This window comes from Melospiza georgiana, chromosome 19, assembly GCF_028018845.1.
Source record: "Melospiza georgiana isolate bMelGeo1 chromosome 19, bMelGeo1.pri, whole genome shotgun sequence".
Classification (NCBI taxonomy): Eukaryota; Metazoa; Chordata; class Aves; order Passeriformes; family Passerellidae; genus Melospiza; species Melospiza georgiana.
The window spans coordinates 12,731,946-12,745,567 of record NC_080448.1 but is presented as its reverse complement, the minus strand read 5'-3'; the positions used below and the strand labels follow the sequence as shown (position 1 = coordinate 12,745,567).

The window sequence follows — 13,622 nt, the reverse complement described above, 5'->3', positions numbered from 1 at the left end:
TGTCCTAAAAAAGGTACAATATTTGTATCTGATAGAGGCAAATCAGTTTATCAGTTGCACATCAAATGTCTGCGGTATTTCCCATTTTGACAAATTAATTGAGTAAAACTACTTTTTAGGAGAGACCCGTGGTTATTTAGCAGTGACAGGAATATTTATCACCGCAGGAATAACAATACCAAATGCAAACATCTCTTTTTCCTCAGGGTTTGCTTGAGGGGGGAGAAACACAACAAAAGCCAGTCCCAAAGTCTACAAAAGCCCGTCCTTCTGAATGTGCTTAACGCTGCCGGCGTCAGTGGCATCACTTGGTGGCACAGGCAAGGACAGCTCTGAAAGCAGCTGCAGGTTGCACAGTCCAGGCAGGATCCAGTACTTCAGAACATCCCTTTCCAGGCCCTTTTTGTGGAAGATGTCTGCGTGCAGGTGCTGCTGAGAGCCAGCAGTGAGGGCAGCAGCGCACGGGCGCTGTGTTGCGATTTAGGGGAGCTGCTGTTGGCAGGGCTGGTGGTTTTGTTTGCATCCAGCCTCCAAACACCACCGGGAGCCATTCCTTTGTGCCTGCGGTGGCGCCTTTTTGGTTTCGTGTAATTTTTGAATGGGAGAGAGGAGTCCCTTTTTAGAGATGACCCCGTGGAAGTTGTGTGAGGTTGCAGAATTAGCATTTTGGAATGCAGAGGGGACGTGCTAATTCATGCAGCGCAAGGGGAGCCAACGCTGCATCTTAAAACAGGCCAGGGGGGTAAAGCAAGGATTTTTTCCCCTCCTTTCTTTTTGTCTGTGGTGACGTGTATGAACATGGATAGTTTGAGTAAGTCCTTAATGGAAAACCTTGTTTAGGAAGTTGTTTACTTTTGAGTTCAGTGCGTGTATATTTCACACACATGAAACTCGTTTGTAACTTACTCCCCTCCCTTCCTGCCCCATCCCAGAAATGCCCCTTTGGAGTTTTCCATTGCTCACTTATTTTCTTTGAGAGTGAGTAAATCACATCAGTTGGGTATATTATTATGGAAGAGACTCTAGTCCTTCAAATGTTTCAGTTTTAATAATTGAAATGTGAATAATTTGACTTTGCTTTCCTTTTTTTGTATGGTGTTGCTTGTCAGTTAGCAAAACAAAGCAGAAAAAAAGAAGTAACCCCAAACCCAAGTGCAGGAAGGGGCAGGTGTCAAAGCCACCAAGTTAAGACGTTGGTCAGGAGTGCTGGCCCTCTTTCTGTGCAACCTCCAGGGCATGTGGATAGTCCTCAACATGCAGTTTTGGTGGTAGAGGCAGCACCCAGAGATTGATCCAGAGCTCCCTGAGCACTCATGGGGATTGCTGCCCAGAGGATGATGGAGGAGAAGTGCAGGAGAGATGTTTTCTTCCTGTCTTCCCATCTCCCCACCCCTGCCAAACTCCCCAGACTGTGACCTATCATTTCCAGAGTAGCTCTGGATGACCCGGTGTGCTGAATTGCAAGCCTGAGAAATGAGGGATTAATAATTCAGTGATTTAAAATCAAAATAATGTGAAATGACAACCAAAGCTACCCTGTTGATTTCCCCTTTCTTTTTCCTCAGATTGACCCTAAAGTTGCGTTTCCCCGACGAGCACAGCCCAAGGTAAGTAGGAGGATCGATAATAGGATTTCAGGCACACAGAGAATCGTTGTTGCCAGGCAGTTCGGGTTTCAGCCGGGGAATTGGCAATGAAAGCTTTTAAAGCTGCTGCTGCTGGGGGGGTCAGCGTGTGCCTGGGGCCCAGGAGCTGCTCTGTGTCCGTGCAGGGCTGCTGGGTCGGGCCGGGCAGCCTCAGCCCCGCGCCCGGGCGGCTGCTCTGGACACCGGGCTGGCTTCATGGGCAGTGCTTGGATTGAGTGCAGCCTTCAGGCTTGGTTTGAGCTGAGCTTTCAGTTCTGTGCTTGTGATGGATGGGGATCTATCTCTGCCTTCATTGTTTGCAAATTTCCTTTTGTGTAACTCAAGAGATGTGTGCGGAGCTGTGTGTAAGGCTCGCGTGGAGAGTTCCTGGTGAGGCTCTGGGGGCTGCTGGCTGTTCTGTAGGAGCAGGGGAACACAGAGCTGGGAGTGTCCAGCTGGTCAGGCTGGCCGGAGCAGTGGCCTGGCCGCCAGTCCTGGCCGTGGCACGGGGACCTGCAGGGACAGAGGCTCTTGTGCCCCTGCACTCCCTCCAAATGCCACTGGTGCCATTTCTCCTGCAGAAGCTGCCCGTGGAATACAAGTGATTGTTGCTCTTTAGGTTGTGCCTAATGAAAACAAATCAGTTTCAAAGCCAGACTTGCAGCGTGTGAATTTTGAAAGCCAGAGGCTGAAAGAAAACTTTTGCAATTGACTTTTTTTTTAATTTGTTTTTGAGAGTCTATTGGAAAAAACTTAATTTAACTGATGTATGGCACTTGTGTACACACTTGTCATGTTGGGTAACTTCAGTCTTCTGGTAAAAATGGGAGAAAAAGGCTGCAAAGTTGTACATGCAAGTCAATAAGGAAGAGAGGTTTAAAGTTGGTGGTGGGAAACTACCTGACCTGCAGCCTGAACTGTTATTGCATACAGCTCCTCTCGAAAGCAAGCAGTGTAACTGGGTGTGTTGAACCATGATGTTAAGTATTGCACAAAATAGGCATCTAGGAAAAACCCTGTGTCATTTCAAACCCCCAGGCATGGCACAGGAGAGGTGCTGGGGAGCTCTTAAAAAAAAAAGAGAACAAACCCCAACAGCCTACTCGCAGAATTTTAAACCAGACTAATGTAGGCAAATGTTTAGAGGTTCTTCTCTTCCTAGGACATATCTAATTACTAATTGGTGAATAATAGTGTGCCTGGCTTGCTTCTGCACTGAGCAAAGAGTTTATAGTGTGTGGGACTTGTGGCTTCTGGATTATGTTGTTGGATTGATGCCATCTGTAATATACAATTTAAAGTTAACAGAATTTTGATCATGAGCTTGATGGGCCTATCCTCCTTCCCAATACCTTTTAAAGGTTAATTTACATTTTAAACTGTCTTCAGTGCCAGTTATCTGTTTCTGCAGTGTTATTTGGAGAAGTTTGTAATGGGCACAACAGAGCTGTTAAGCTGTCCCATGTGATTTCTTCTCTAACAATTAAAAAAACGAGGACATGTTTTGTGTCGAGCATATTAGTGAGTTAAATTTTTGTGTTAAAGAATGCAAAATCAGGCTGTATTGACAAAGGGGATTTTGTTTTTCTACACGTAGGGGGTTTTTTCCCTTGGTTTTTGGTAACAGACATCTTTCAAGCGTGGGGCAAATGCTGGAATGGACATCAAATTCCACTCTTAGCAGGAGCTCGCTCTCTCTGGAGAGGTCAGCAGTGTCTGTTGCTGCTTTTTACACAGTTGTCCTTTCTAAAGTGTTGGGATTTCTACGGGGCACTTGAAAAAAATCTGAAGATTGAAAACAGCCTGATTTGGAGACTGGAGAAAATCAGAAATGCAATAAAGAGCAGATTTTACATCAATTATGATGTATTATTCTGGCAAGCGTTTCATAATCTGAATATTTTGTTTTCTGTTTTTTTAATTAGATACTGAATTAAGGTTTTGGACTTTAGTTGTTCATTTATCCCAGTTGAATAGCGAATGCTCAGCGTTAAAATGTGACTGTACTTTAGTCTAATTAACTAGCTAATGCTTGGGTCTGTGGAGATTAATGGCATTTAATGAAATGTCTCTGTCTCTCTAGGTGCAAGGGGAGAATTTGTTTTTTGTTTTTGTTTTGTTTGGTTTTTTTTTCCCTGAGTAATCTTGCTTCCTGGTACGTTTAGTAAAATGGGGATTTGTTTGGGGTTTTTTCCTTTTCCTGTGCTTTTCCTGGCAGTGATGGGGGCTGGGGTGAAGCAAGGCTGGGGGTGCATTCCCCCATCTCATCCATCCCTCCATGCCTGTCCTTACAGCTCAGCTTTGCCCCTGCCTTTTCCAGCCCACGCTCACTTGTTCCTCCCCTCCCGATCCACTGGAGCTGCCCAGCCCTGAGGCCCTTTCCAACCCCAGCCCAGTGAAACGCTTTATTTTGGGTTTTTGAACCGCATCTCCACGGTTTGACGCCTCTCTGGTGATGCAGATTGGCTCCCGAGCCGGCAGTGGCAGGTTGTAACAGCCCAGCGTGACCCTGCAGAAATCCTCCCGAGTGCCTCCCCTGGGTTACTGGATGTGGAATCCTGCCCTCCTTGGGAGGGCCAGCACCGCTTGAAGCTGTTGTTTCAGGAATTCTGCTGCAGGGTTTAACTCCTTGGGCTGCTGGGGAATATATGTCTCCTTCCTCAGGGCTCTGTTTCGTGATAAAAATCTGCCTTGCTCCCCGTGCTGGAAGGCAGTGTGTAACAGGAGATCGTTTGTAACTCTGCTGACTTAACAAGTCCTTCAAACGCAGCACTGATGGGGTGCCAGTAGTTTTGTGCCCCCTTTTGAATATTGGAGACTACAATAATTGAGTTACTGTTACACACAGCCTGCCATTTCTGATGTTCCCTGCTCTGTTAGGTTGGAGAATATTTATCACAGGGGTTGGTGCAGGACTGTCCTGGCCCCTGTGCCCCTGGCCAGCTGGGTTTCCCGTCTGCCTGGGCACGGGGGCCATGAGCAATTGGGCACATCTGGTACCCCCTGGGCAGGGGGCAGTGCCAGCAGCTCTCCTTTGGCGTGGGGCTGTGGAGCTGCCTGCTCCAGAGCAGCCAGTGGAGGGCATGGCCTTTGGGGATAACACCCAGGCTAACCTGGGATTGTGTTTTAAAGCTAACCAGTGGATTTGGATGTCTGATTCCAATTAAGTTAGCTGTGGGTGGGGTGTCTGCGTCCCTTGGCTGTCTGATAAGCCTCAGCCAGAGTAGCAGGGAGAGATTTCATTCCAAAGCAAATGATGGACCTTGAAAATCAAGAGTTCTGTTTGTTTTCTCCCCTGCTTCTGCCTGTAAACTCCTTCAGGTTAGTCCTGCTACTTCACATCTTATTTTAGGTGTTTACTTTGAAGTTTCTTTTTTTTTTTCTCGAAAGAGTGACCTGGACACAGTAGCAGAACTCAGGATTCTTCCTTTCCTGCCCACCCTTCCTTCCCCACCAGGCTGTAAAGAGCAGCAAGGACAGACCTTTACCCAATGATTTTTAAGCATTCCTTTTAGATTCCCCTGCATTTGCAGGTCTGAGTGGAGTAAGGGAGGAAGTATTTCCTGATCTTGACATCAGGCATGGATGAGTAGCTCGGTGATAATCATGGTACCATCTGTGTGCAGAGTAGTGTGAAGTCCTTCCCAGATGGACTGGGGGGGTTCTTTGGGTGGTCCATGGCCACTGTTTGGGTGTCTTGTTCAGCCACCCTCGATGTGGATCCCTGGTCCAGGGTAAGCTCCTGGAACCTGCTTCCCTCTGGCAGTGGATGGGGCTGTGGAAAAGTTCCAGAGTCCGAGTGAGCCCAGCCGCAGGCAGTGGATATCAGGGTTTAGGAGCCCTGGTCTGTGGGTTTGTGCTCTGTGCCGTGGCTGAGCTCTGTCCTTGGGTGTCACAGCCAGAGGAGAAGGGGCTGTGCAGGGCCTTCTATCAGGAACAGGAGCTGAGCTGGATTTCTGTGACTGCTGTATTTTGGAGATGTAAACATGTATTTCTTCTCCCCAATCACTCAGGTAGATTGTTCATGTTGTCCTGAATCCCCACAGACTGTCTTGTGCTTGTTAAAATGTCTGTATTTCCATTCTCATTGCCTAAGGATGTCTTTCATGTTAGGAATAGTCCTAATGTACTTTCCTTCCCTTTGACATGCTGCTAACTAAAAATTAAAATTGAACACTGTCTGACCTGGGATTTTTTTTAAAAAGGAGGTTCTACATTGCCTGTGTTTTCCTGAATTGTTGGATTATTTTTAATGGCATCTACCAGGTGACTTCTGTGCACTTGTAACTGCCAGGAAAGGTTCTGAGGTAGGGAGGTCAGGGAAATGGAAGGAGAGCAGCATGCTAACACCCCTGTGCATCCCCTCTGCTTCCAGATTGAGTACATCTCCTCTGCAAAGTGCTGAGCCTTTATCAGCCCGGGGGTAGGTCTACTAATGACTGATCTAAAACCATCAAATTCATTTATTTGTCACTGCCAGTGACAGGCCAGTTAATGCTAATGGATTCTTTTTTTAGCCTGTTGACTCTGGTGATAGTCTCATAAATGTTGTGAAATCCAGAGCATTAAAGGCAACTTGGAACTTATTTTTAGAGGAGAGCCACTGAAGCAGGGCAAGGTGGGGTGTGTGCATCAAGATGTATGTTGTGCTGAGAAGGAGCCAAGAACAATTCTGGTTCATTAAGCTCTACCTTGGGTCTTGCTGTTCCTGATAGTTATTTGACTTTTCAGTTGTACTTAAGTGTTCTCTTCAAATGCATTTCGGGTCATGCTATAAAGTGAGGAGAAGCTGTAAATAGTCAGTGATCTTAGGGAAAAACAGCTTGTTTCAGAAAATGGTTCATCTCAGGGCCTGAGTCTTCTCTGCCCCTATTGTGTGAAAGCACTTAAGCATATACTTAAGTTGGCATAAGCGTGTGGGTAAGTGCTTTGCTGAATCAGCATGGGCTCAAAGCACATTATTAAATGCTTTGTTGAACTGTGAAGCCCGTAGCAGAAAAGATTAAAAGATTACTTTGTGTATTTGACAGTACTTTGTATATGGTCAGTTCCATCACTTCTCCTTCAGACAGGCAGTTTTATCTCTCTCATATTCCCCCCTCCACTGGAGGATCTCACTCACAAGAAAATACAATTCTGCTGTTTCCTCAAAAAACTGATTACAGGTCAGCGTGGCATCAGACTTAAAAAAAAAAAAAGGTCATTATTGAAGCTTAATTTAGGCTCTAGGCCTGAAATCACACGTTCTGTTTGCCTTAGTCACTGGAATAATTCTGTAAACTATGTGAGCAGTGTTCAACGTGGCCTATGATTTTTACGATTACTGCTGCAGAAATTGTGGTTTGCTGAGTAATTTGAAAGTTACTGTGAAACTTTGTAGCCAGATCAGCATGGGGTATTAATAAGTTACTTCTAAGCTTTGGCATTTTACTGCTCTCCTGTTGGAAGCATTTCTTCTCTTTTTTGAGTGCAGAGAAAATCTGAAGAATGTTGGGAAGTTGTTCTGCCCTGCTCAGTCATTCCCTGTGCTGGGACATCTGCAGCTGGGTGTATTGTTGTGACTGAGTAGGCTTAAATGAGGACTGGGAACTTTTATAAAGAAGGACCCTGCTAAGGCTTATGCGATTCTGCACGTGAGGAATGGTCCCAGAGACCTCAGTGAGCACAGTGAGATGCAGACAAGGCTCCTTAATATGTTGGTGAAGTGTAGGTGGCAGGAAGGGTGAAGGAAAAGAGGTATTGACAGCAGCAGAAAGTGCCTCTGCCCTGCCCTCCCCCAGCAAAGACTTGCATTAATTTCCCATTGACTCTGATGTACAATAGGGAAGAGGTTTCAAGCTGACTGAAGGGGCAAAGGTCCAAGAAAACTGCTGTAGCAAGAACTGATGCAGAGTGACAGTAATGAGGTGGCCTGGCAGGTGGGAGGGAAAAATGGTGGGGTGGGGGAAAGAAACTAATATCTGGTGAATTAAGTAGTTCCCAGGGTTGGAAGTTAAGTCCCCCTGGTTTTGTTTTCCTTCGTGTGTGCCACACAACTGTGGGATGGGGCTGGGCAGGGCTCCTTGGGTCCTGGTGCAGCTCCAGGCCTCCTGGCTCAGGGCTGGGTCCCAGAGGGTGCAGAATTCCTCTGTAGTGCTCCCAAACCTGTGCTGTGCTCTTTTAATCAGTGTTTTGGTATTCCTGACTCAGAGCTCATCTTTATGTTGTTCTGTGGGTCAGTTTTGCATCAAAGAGAAGGTGAGGAGCACAGGGTGAAGAAGTGTTTTGAAGTTTGGATTTATTTAAAATAGGGACTGTGAAGTGCAGACAAGACTTTGAGCTTCTTGAATGCTGGTATAAAGAGAATGATAGCTGGATAGAGAGTCTGGGGAGGTTTAACTAGTTGCTGGATGAAAACTGCTCAGGAATCTTCCCAAAGGGCAGCGTGGTGTGAAAGGAGCTTGCAAGGAGCTGGGTGTTTGTGCTGAGTCTCCGTGAATCCCACTGGACTGGGAGATGATGCTCAAGTCAGGGTTTATGGCAGAAGCTTGCCAGCTGCAAGGCCTCAGCACTGGCAGGTTTGGTGGTTGTTGCACTGCTGGAAGAAGGTGTTGATGAAGGGGATGTTGCCAGGGATTGCTCTGCAGTGCTTGCTGAACGAGTGAAGCTCTTGTTTTGTTATCCTTTTGGCTGTGTTATCAGTCAGTTCTGTTCAGAGCTGTGTTGGTGTGATTCCCTGCTCCAGCCCAAGCTGTGTGCAGGGCTCCATATGTACATGGAGCATTTATCCTTTTGCCAAAGGTTTGCAAAGTGCTGTGAATGAGTGTAAAGATGTTTCTTTGCTGGTGAAATTCTCCTACTTCTGCTGTTGTATTTGGCAGACCTGCAGAGCCTATAGAGCATGGTGTGTTCAATGAATTGTGGGAGGGAACAGAAAACATTGAAAAGAAATCCAAAGGTGATGCTGAGATGGGAAATACGATAGGAATTTTCTGAAGATGTGGGGTATTGCCTCACCTTTCGGGACTGCTCTCAGCCACTGTGTTGGGTGGTGTCAGGTCTTGTTCCCTGCCATGTCCTCAGGATCCTGACAGATCCCTCGTGTGAGTACTGAGCGACCCCTGAGACCACTACAGCAAAAACTCTTGGCTTCTTGCAGGAGTTTCCTGTCCTCACAAAGTCTGTACTGTAAAGTGCTTGGGGTTGTTTTGATTGATTTGCACCAACATCTCATCTTCCTCCCCAGCCACCTTCTGTAGGTCAGCTCTGACGCTCCAGCCCTGGACGGCTGGCCTGCTGAACACACACCAAACATTTAACTGTTCCGTCTTCAAACACTGCCTGGTGAAAAAGCCCTCCTAAACCTGCTGTGGAAATGTCCCAGGCCCACTGTTGGCTGGGATTGTCCTGCTGTGGGCTGGGGCTGAGAGCTGAGGAAGCAGAGTCGCTGTTGTTCAGACTCTGGTGGTCCTGGCACAGCGTGTGGGACCCCAAGCAAGGCCCTGGTGGGCCTGGTACTGGTGCTGCCATTGAGCTGGAGATGAGGGGTCAGAGGAAGGAGGGCAGCAGGGGATTGTGCAGGGATGTCAGCGTGGCACAGAGCTTCCTGCCCCCGGTTTGGTGCGGCACTGAACGGCTGCTCTGTCTGAGGGGATGTTGGCAGCATCCCTGGGCTGGGGAGGAAGTGTGGGAGGCACGGCAGCACTGTGCGCTGCCAGCTCTGTGTGCCACTTGTCTTGGAGGGGTTAACCTGGGCTTTTTGTTGTTTTTAACGGCTTTTGACTGTGACATTGGTGAGGGAGGCCCTGCCTGGAGCGGCAGTGCTCTGCTTCAGGCAGGGGCTGTAACTGCTGAGGTTCCTGCGCGCGCCGGCACTTCCGAGCTGCAGAGAGGGGAAGCAAGATAAGGATGCACAGCCTCGGCATGTGAGAGGGAGCTGTGAGTTATGGCTCATGCTGCTCTCGTGGCTGCAGAGCAGCCTGGGGGCCGGGGCACAGTGCTGGGGCCAGGGGGGAGCCTGCCAGAGGGCTGTGCTGGGCTCAGAGGGCTGCCCTCAGTGACAGAGGAGAGGGGGAGCGTGCTGAACTGCAGCTGTCCTGGGGGCCTCTGCCTCCTGGTAAGCCTTGGCTGCTCTTCCCCACAGCCACGCCAGAGGCTCCTCTGGGAGCTGCCTGGCTCCTTTGGGCCACAGGCTGTGCCCGTGGGAGGGATGGTGCTGTGGTGTCCCAGTCCTGTGCAGATGGGGATCCTGGCCTGATGTGTTTGCAGAGCTCTGGGGACAGGCTGCCCCAGCATCCTGAGCCTCTGTCCCCCCCCTGCCTGCCTGGGGACATTTCCAGCCCACATGGGACCCCAGGGGTGGGTGGTAGTGGGGATCTCCTGCCACAGCACCTTTTGTGCTCCAAACTCCTGCCTCACCTAATCCCAGGAACTGGGATAGAGCAGCAGGCTCTGTGTATGAGAAGGGAATTGTGATCATCCTGTGCTTTATTTTTTCCCCTCTCTTTTTCATCTGGTCACAGCCACTATGTCATTAATCTTCCCGATCAAATACAATGATTATTGAAAGTCTTCCACAGTTATGATTCCCCCAAAGTTTTGCGAGCGTGGCTTTGATTTTGTGGCAGTCATAAGAAGTCAGTTCAGATTTGTGGACCTCTTTTTGTAGGTATTTCCAGTGGATATTTTAATAGAGGCATTTGTCTTCTCTCTTGATTAAGCATGTGTATGCAGTAGGAAAAGAATAAAATAGGGAATAGAAAAAAATATTAAAACAATTCAGTTACCAGTCCAAAAGCCTTAGTGCTAAAGAGCCATGAAGAAGCTTTATTGGAACTATAATTGCAGACATAAGCAGTGATTATCTGTCTTGGTGCCTTTATAGTCCCCATCACTGTCATCTGAATGCATGAAGCTGAGGATAGTGTGAGCAGAGCATTATTCAGCTGGTGCTGTGTAATCCTGATCTCTTGCAGTGTGTGGAAAGTAACAGAAAGAGTTGATTCACTTGAAAGTGGTGGGGAAAGAAGCAGGTAGGAGAGGACAAGTATTGTTGCAAGCACCTTACTCATGAATCTTATTTCAGCCTGGTTGCAGCTGAAGGAATGCAGGGGCAGGGTAGACTTCTTACATGGACATGGTCAGACAAATTTTGCTGCTTCTTAAATGTTCTTATAGGTCTTGGGCAGGTGCAGGCCTTGGTCACTGAGGAGTGCCTTGGTGTGTTTCCTTGAAATGCTCTGAATTGGCTCCAGCTGAGAGAAGGGCAGCAGCACCTGCTTGTCTCTCATTCCTGAGAACTGGAGAGTGTTGGATCAAGGCAGACAAACGAAGCTGCCAAGCACTTCTTGAGGTGGAACAGAGATCAGAGAGCAGGTCCTGAATTTCTTGGCTGATTATTGGTGCTGGTTATGCAGGTGAAAATGTGCTCTGGGCTGTGGAGAGGTGATTGGGTGGCTGGGCAGCTGAAGCAGGGGCAGCAGCAGCAGCGTGTGCAGTCTGGGTTTCTTGGGTGAGCCCAGATTGGGCACAGGTGATTTGAGTTACTCTGTCCGTTGCTCCCCTGCTGTGCTGCTGATTAGGCAGGTGTGTCCCTCACCTGAAACCAATTATCAGCCCCAGGTTTGATTGCAGTCACGTGCTGTGGCGAGGGTATTTACTGGAGGAGGTGGTGGGAGCCAGAGCTGCTGTGGTCTCCCCGTGGACAGTCCACCGTGGTCTGGAGCTGCTTTGAGCCATAAGAAGGTAATGCTTTGGGGGTGATTTGTGGGGTGGGGGAGGCATTTGTTTCAATGGGAGACTGGTGTTGTGCTTTTTTTCCTTTTTTTGTTGAAGTTTTGAGGTAAAAGAGCTGTTTTAAAGGAGGACAGTAGATGCAGGGGAATCCAAAACTTGTAAGCCTGCTTTTTTATTTACTCTTGCACTGCATTAGGACCAGGTGAAAAACAGACCTGGTCATGCATGTTTTTGATGGACTTTTCTTCATTTCTTAGTGATGATTGTGTTTGTGTTGGAGTTAGCAGGACATATTCCCCTAACTTTTGTCAGAGCAGCTCAAAGCAAAGCTTCTAAGTTGCTTAGTATGCTCCAAGGGCATTTCAAAAACAAAACCAGAAATCTGCTAGCAAAGTGCCTAGGTAGACAGAGAATAGGGAGTGCAGGTTTTGGGGGTGTGTGCCTGCCTGTCCACTATGTGAAAATAAAGTGAGATAGTGATGGTTTGAAAGTTTCTGGTCTTGAGCTGAGTGAGCTGTGAGTGAAAAACTGATTCTTGGAAAAGTTTTATTCAAAGGGTAATTGATAGTCTGTGGTATGTACATTGCTGGAGACATCCCCATCCTACTTTCACGAAAGACTTGTGTGCTGAAATGACTTAAACTAGTTTAAGTGTGGCCCTTGTTCTTACCACACAGAGATGAGGTAAGTGATTGTGATTGTCATCACCCTTGTTTCATGGATGTGCTAAACAGAAGTGCTGCTCACGTGTTCTGCAGTACTCAAAACAGGGAATTGCTGGTGCCTTAGAGGAGGGTTATTCCAAACCTGAGCTGTGCTGGGGCTGCACCTGCTTGCTGTGTGTCCCCAGGTGCAGGGGAGGAAGGGACAGGCAGGCTTTGGGGGCTGAGGTGTCCTGGCTGTGCTGTGGGCAGTGCTGGGTGAGGAGCTGCAGTCCCCACGAGTGGATGAGGCCGTGTGTGGAAATGGCCTGGGTGTTGCATCATTGGAGATGGGAGTGAGTCAGTCATGAAACCTTCTGCAAAAGGCTTTTGTAACTGGTACTGACTGACTAGAAACAGGTGTTGGGGATGGGCCTGGCTTCACTGGGCAGGTGAAGCCTCTTAAGAGTGGTGCTCTGAGTGAATGGGGCACAGGCAGACACAGGGAAGGCTGTGAAGTCCTGGTTCCATCCCCACAGTGCCCAGCAGCAGGGACAGTCCTGGTTCCATCCCCTTAGTGCCAGGGCAGCAGGGACAGTCCCGGTGCCATCCCCACAGTGCCCAGCAGCAGGGACAGTCCCGGTTCCATCCCCACAGTGCCAGGGCAGCAGGGACAGTCCCGGTTCCATCCCACAATGCCAGGGCAGCAGGGACAGTCCTGGTTCCATCCCCACAGTGCCAGGGCAGCAGGGACAGTCCCGGTTCCATCCCCACAGTGCCAGGGCATCAGGACAGTCCTGGTGCCATCCCACAGTGCCAGGGCAGCAGGGACAGTCCCGGTTCCATCCCCTCAGTGCCAGGGCAGCAGGGACAGTCCTGGTTCCATCCCCACAGTGCCAGGGCAGCAGGGACAGTCCCGGTTCCATCCCCACAGTGCCAGGGCAGCAGGGACAGTCCCGGTTCCATCCCCACAGTGCCAGGGCAGCAGGGACAGTCCTGGTTCCATCCATCCCCACAGTGCCAGGGCAGCAGGGACAGCCCTGGTTCCATCCCCACAGTGCCAGGGCAGCAGGGACAGTCCTGGTTCCATCCCACAGTGCCAGGGCATCAGGACAGTCCTGGTTCCATCCCACAGTGCCAGGGCAGCAGGGACAGTCCCGGTTCCATCCCCACAGTGCCAGGGCATCAGGACAGTCCTGGTGCCATCCCACAGTGCCCAGCAGCAGGGACAGTCCCGGTTCCATCCCACAGTGGCTCTGCTGGATGCTCGCAGGCTTTGGGCTCCTCTGGCAGCAGCAATGCTGCAGAAATGAGGAGTATCATTGTGTTTTATTGTGGCTTCTAAGAAACGCAGCGTGTTTGTGCTTCGGGGAGCCCCAGGGGCTTTGTTTTTCACCAGGCCTGAGCTATTCTTCAGCAGAGCCTTCCTGGAGCGTGAGCCAGCTCTGCCCATTAGGACCGAGAGACGGGCCTGACTGATTTCTGCTCCCTGCTGCATAATAAATCTGATACTAAAATTAGTGTTGGTCTCCCTAGGCCATAATTCTTGCTGAGATTATAGGGAATCGTGTGTGCAGAGAGGAACTGTGGTTATGTGTGTTTGGGTTTTTTTTATAACCTTGAGTGTCCAATTTCCAGGTTT

The 13,622-nt window shown here is 49.0% G+C and overlaps 1 protein-coding gene across 9 annotated transcripts in view; it reads left to right on the top strand.

The window, feature by feature from the left end:
* Nucleotides 1-13,622, top strand: part of MSI2 (musashi RNA binding protein 2) — a 197,270-nt gene that overhangs the window by 3,531 nt on the left and 180,117 nt on the right. For all 9 annotated transcript variants that reach the window (XM_058037333.1, XM_058037332.1, XM_058037327.1 and 6 more), the window contains exon 5: nt 1,566-1,607. In XM_058037333.1, coding sequence (XP_057893316.1) covers nt 1,566-1,607 — 42 coding nt within the window. The remainder of the gene's footprint in view (nt 1-1,565; nt 1,608-13,622) is intronic.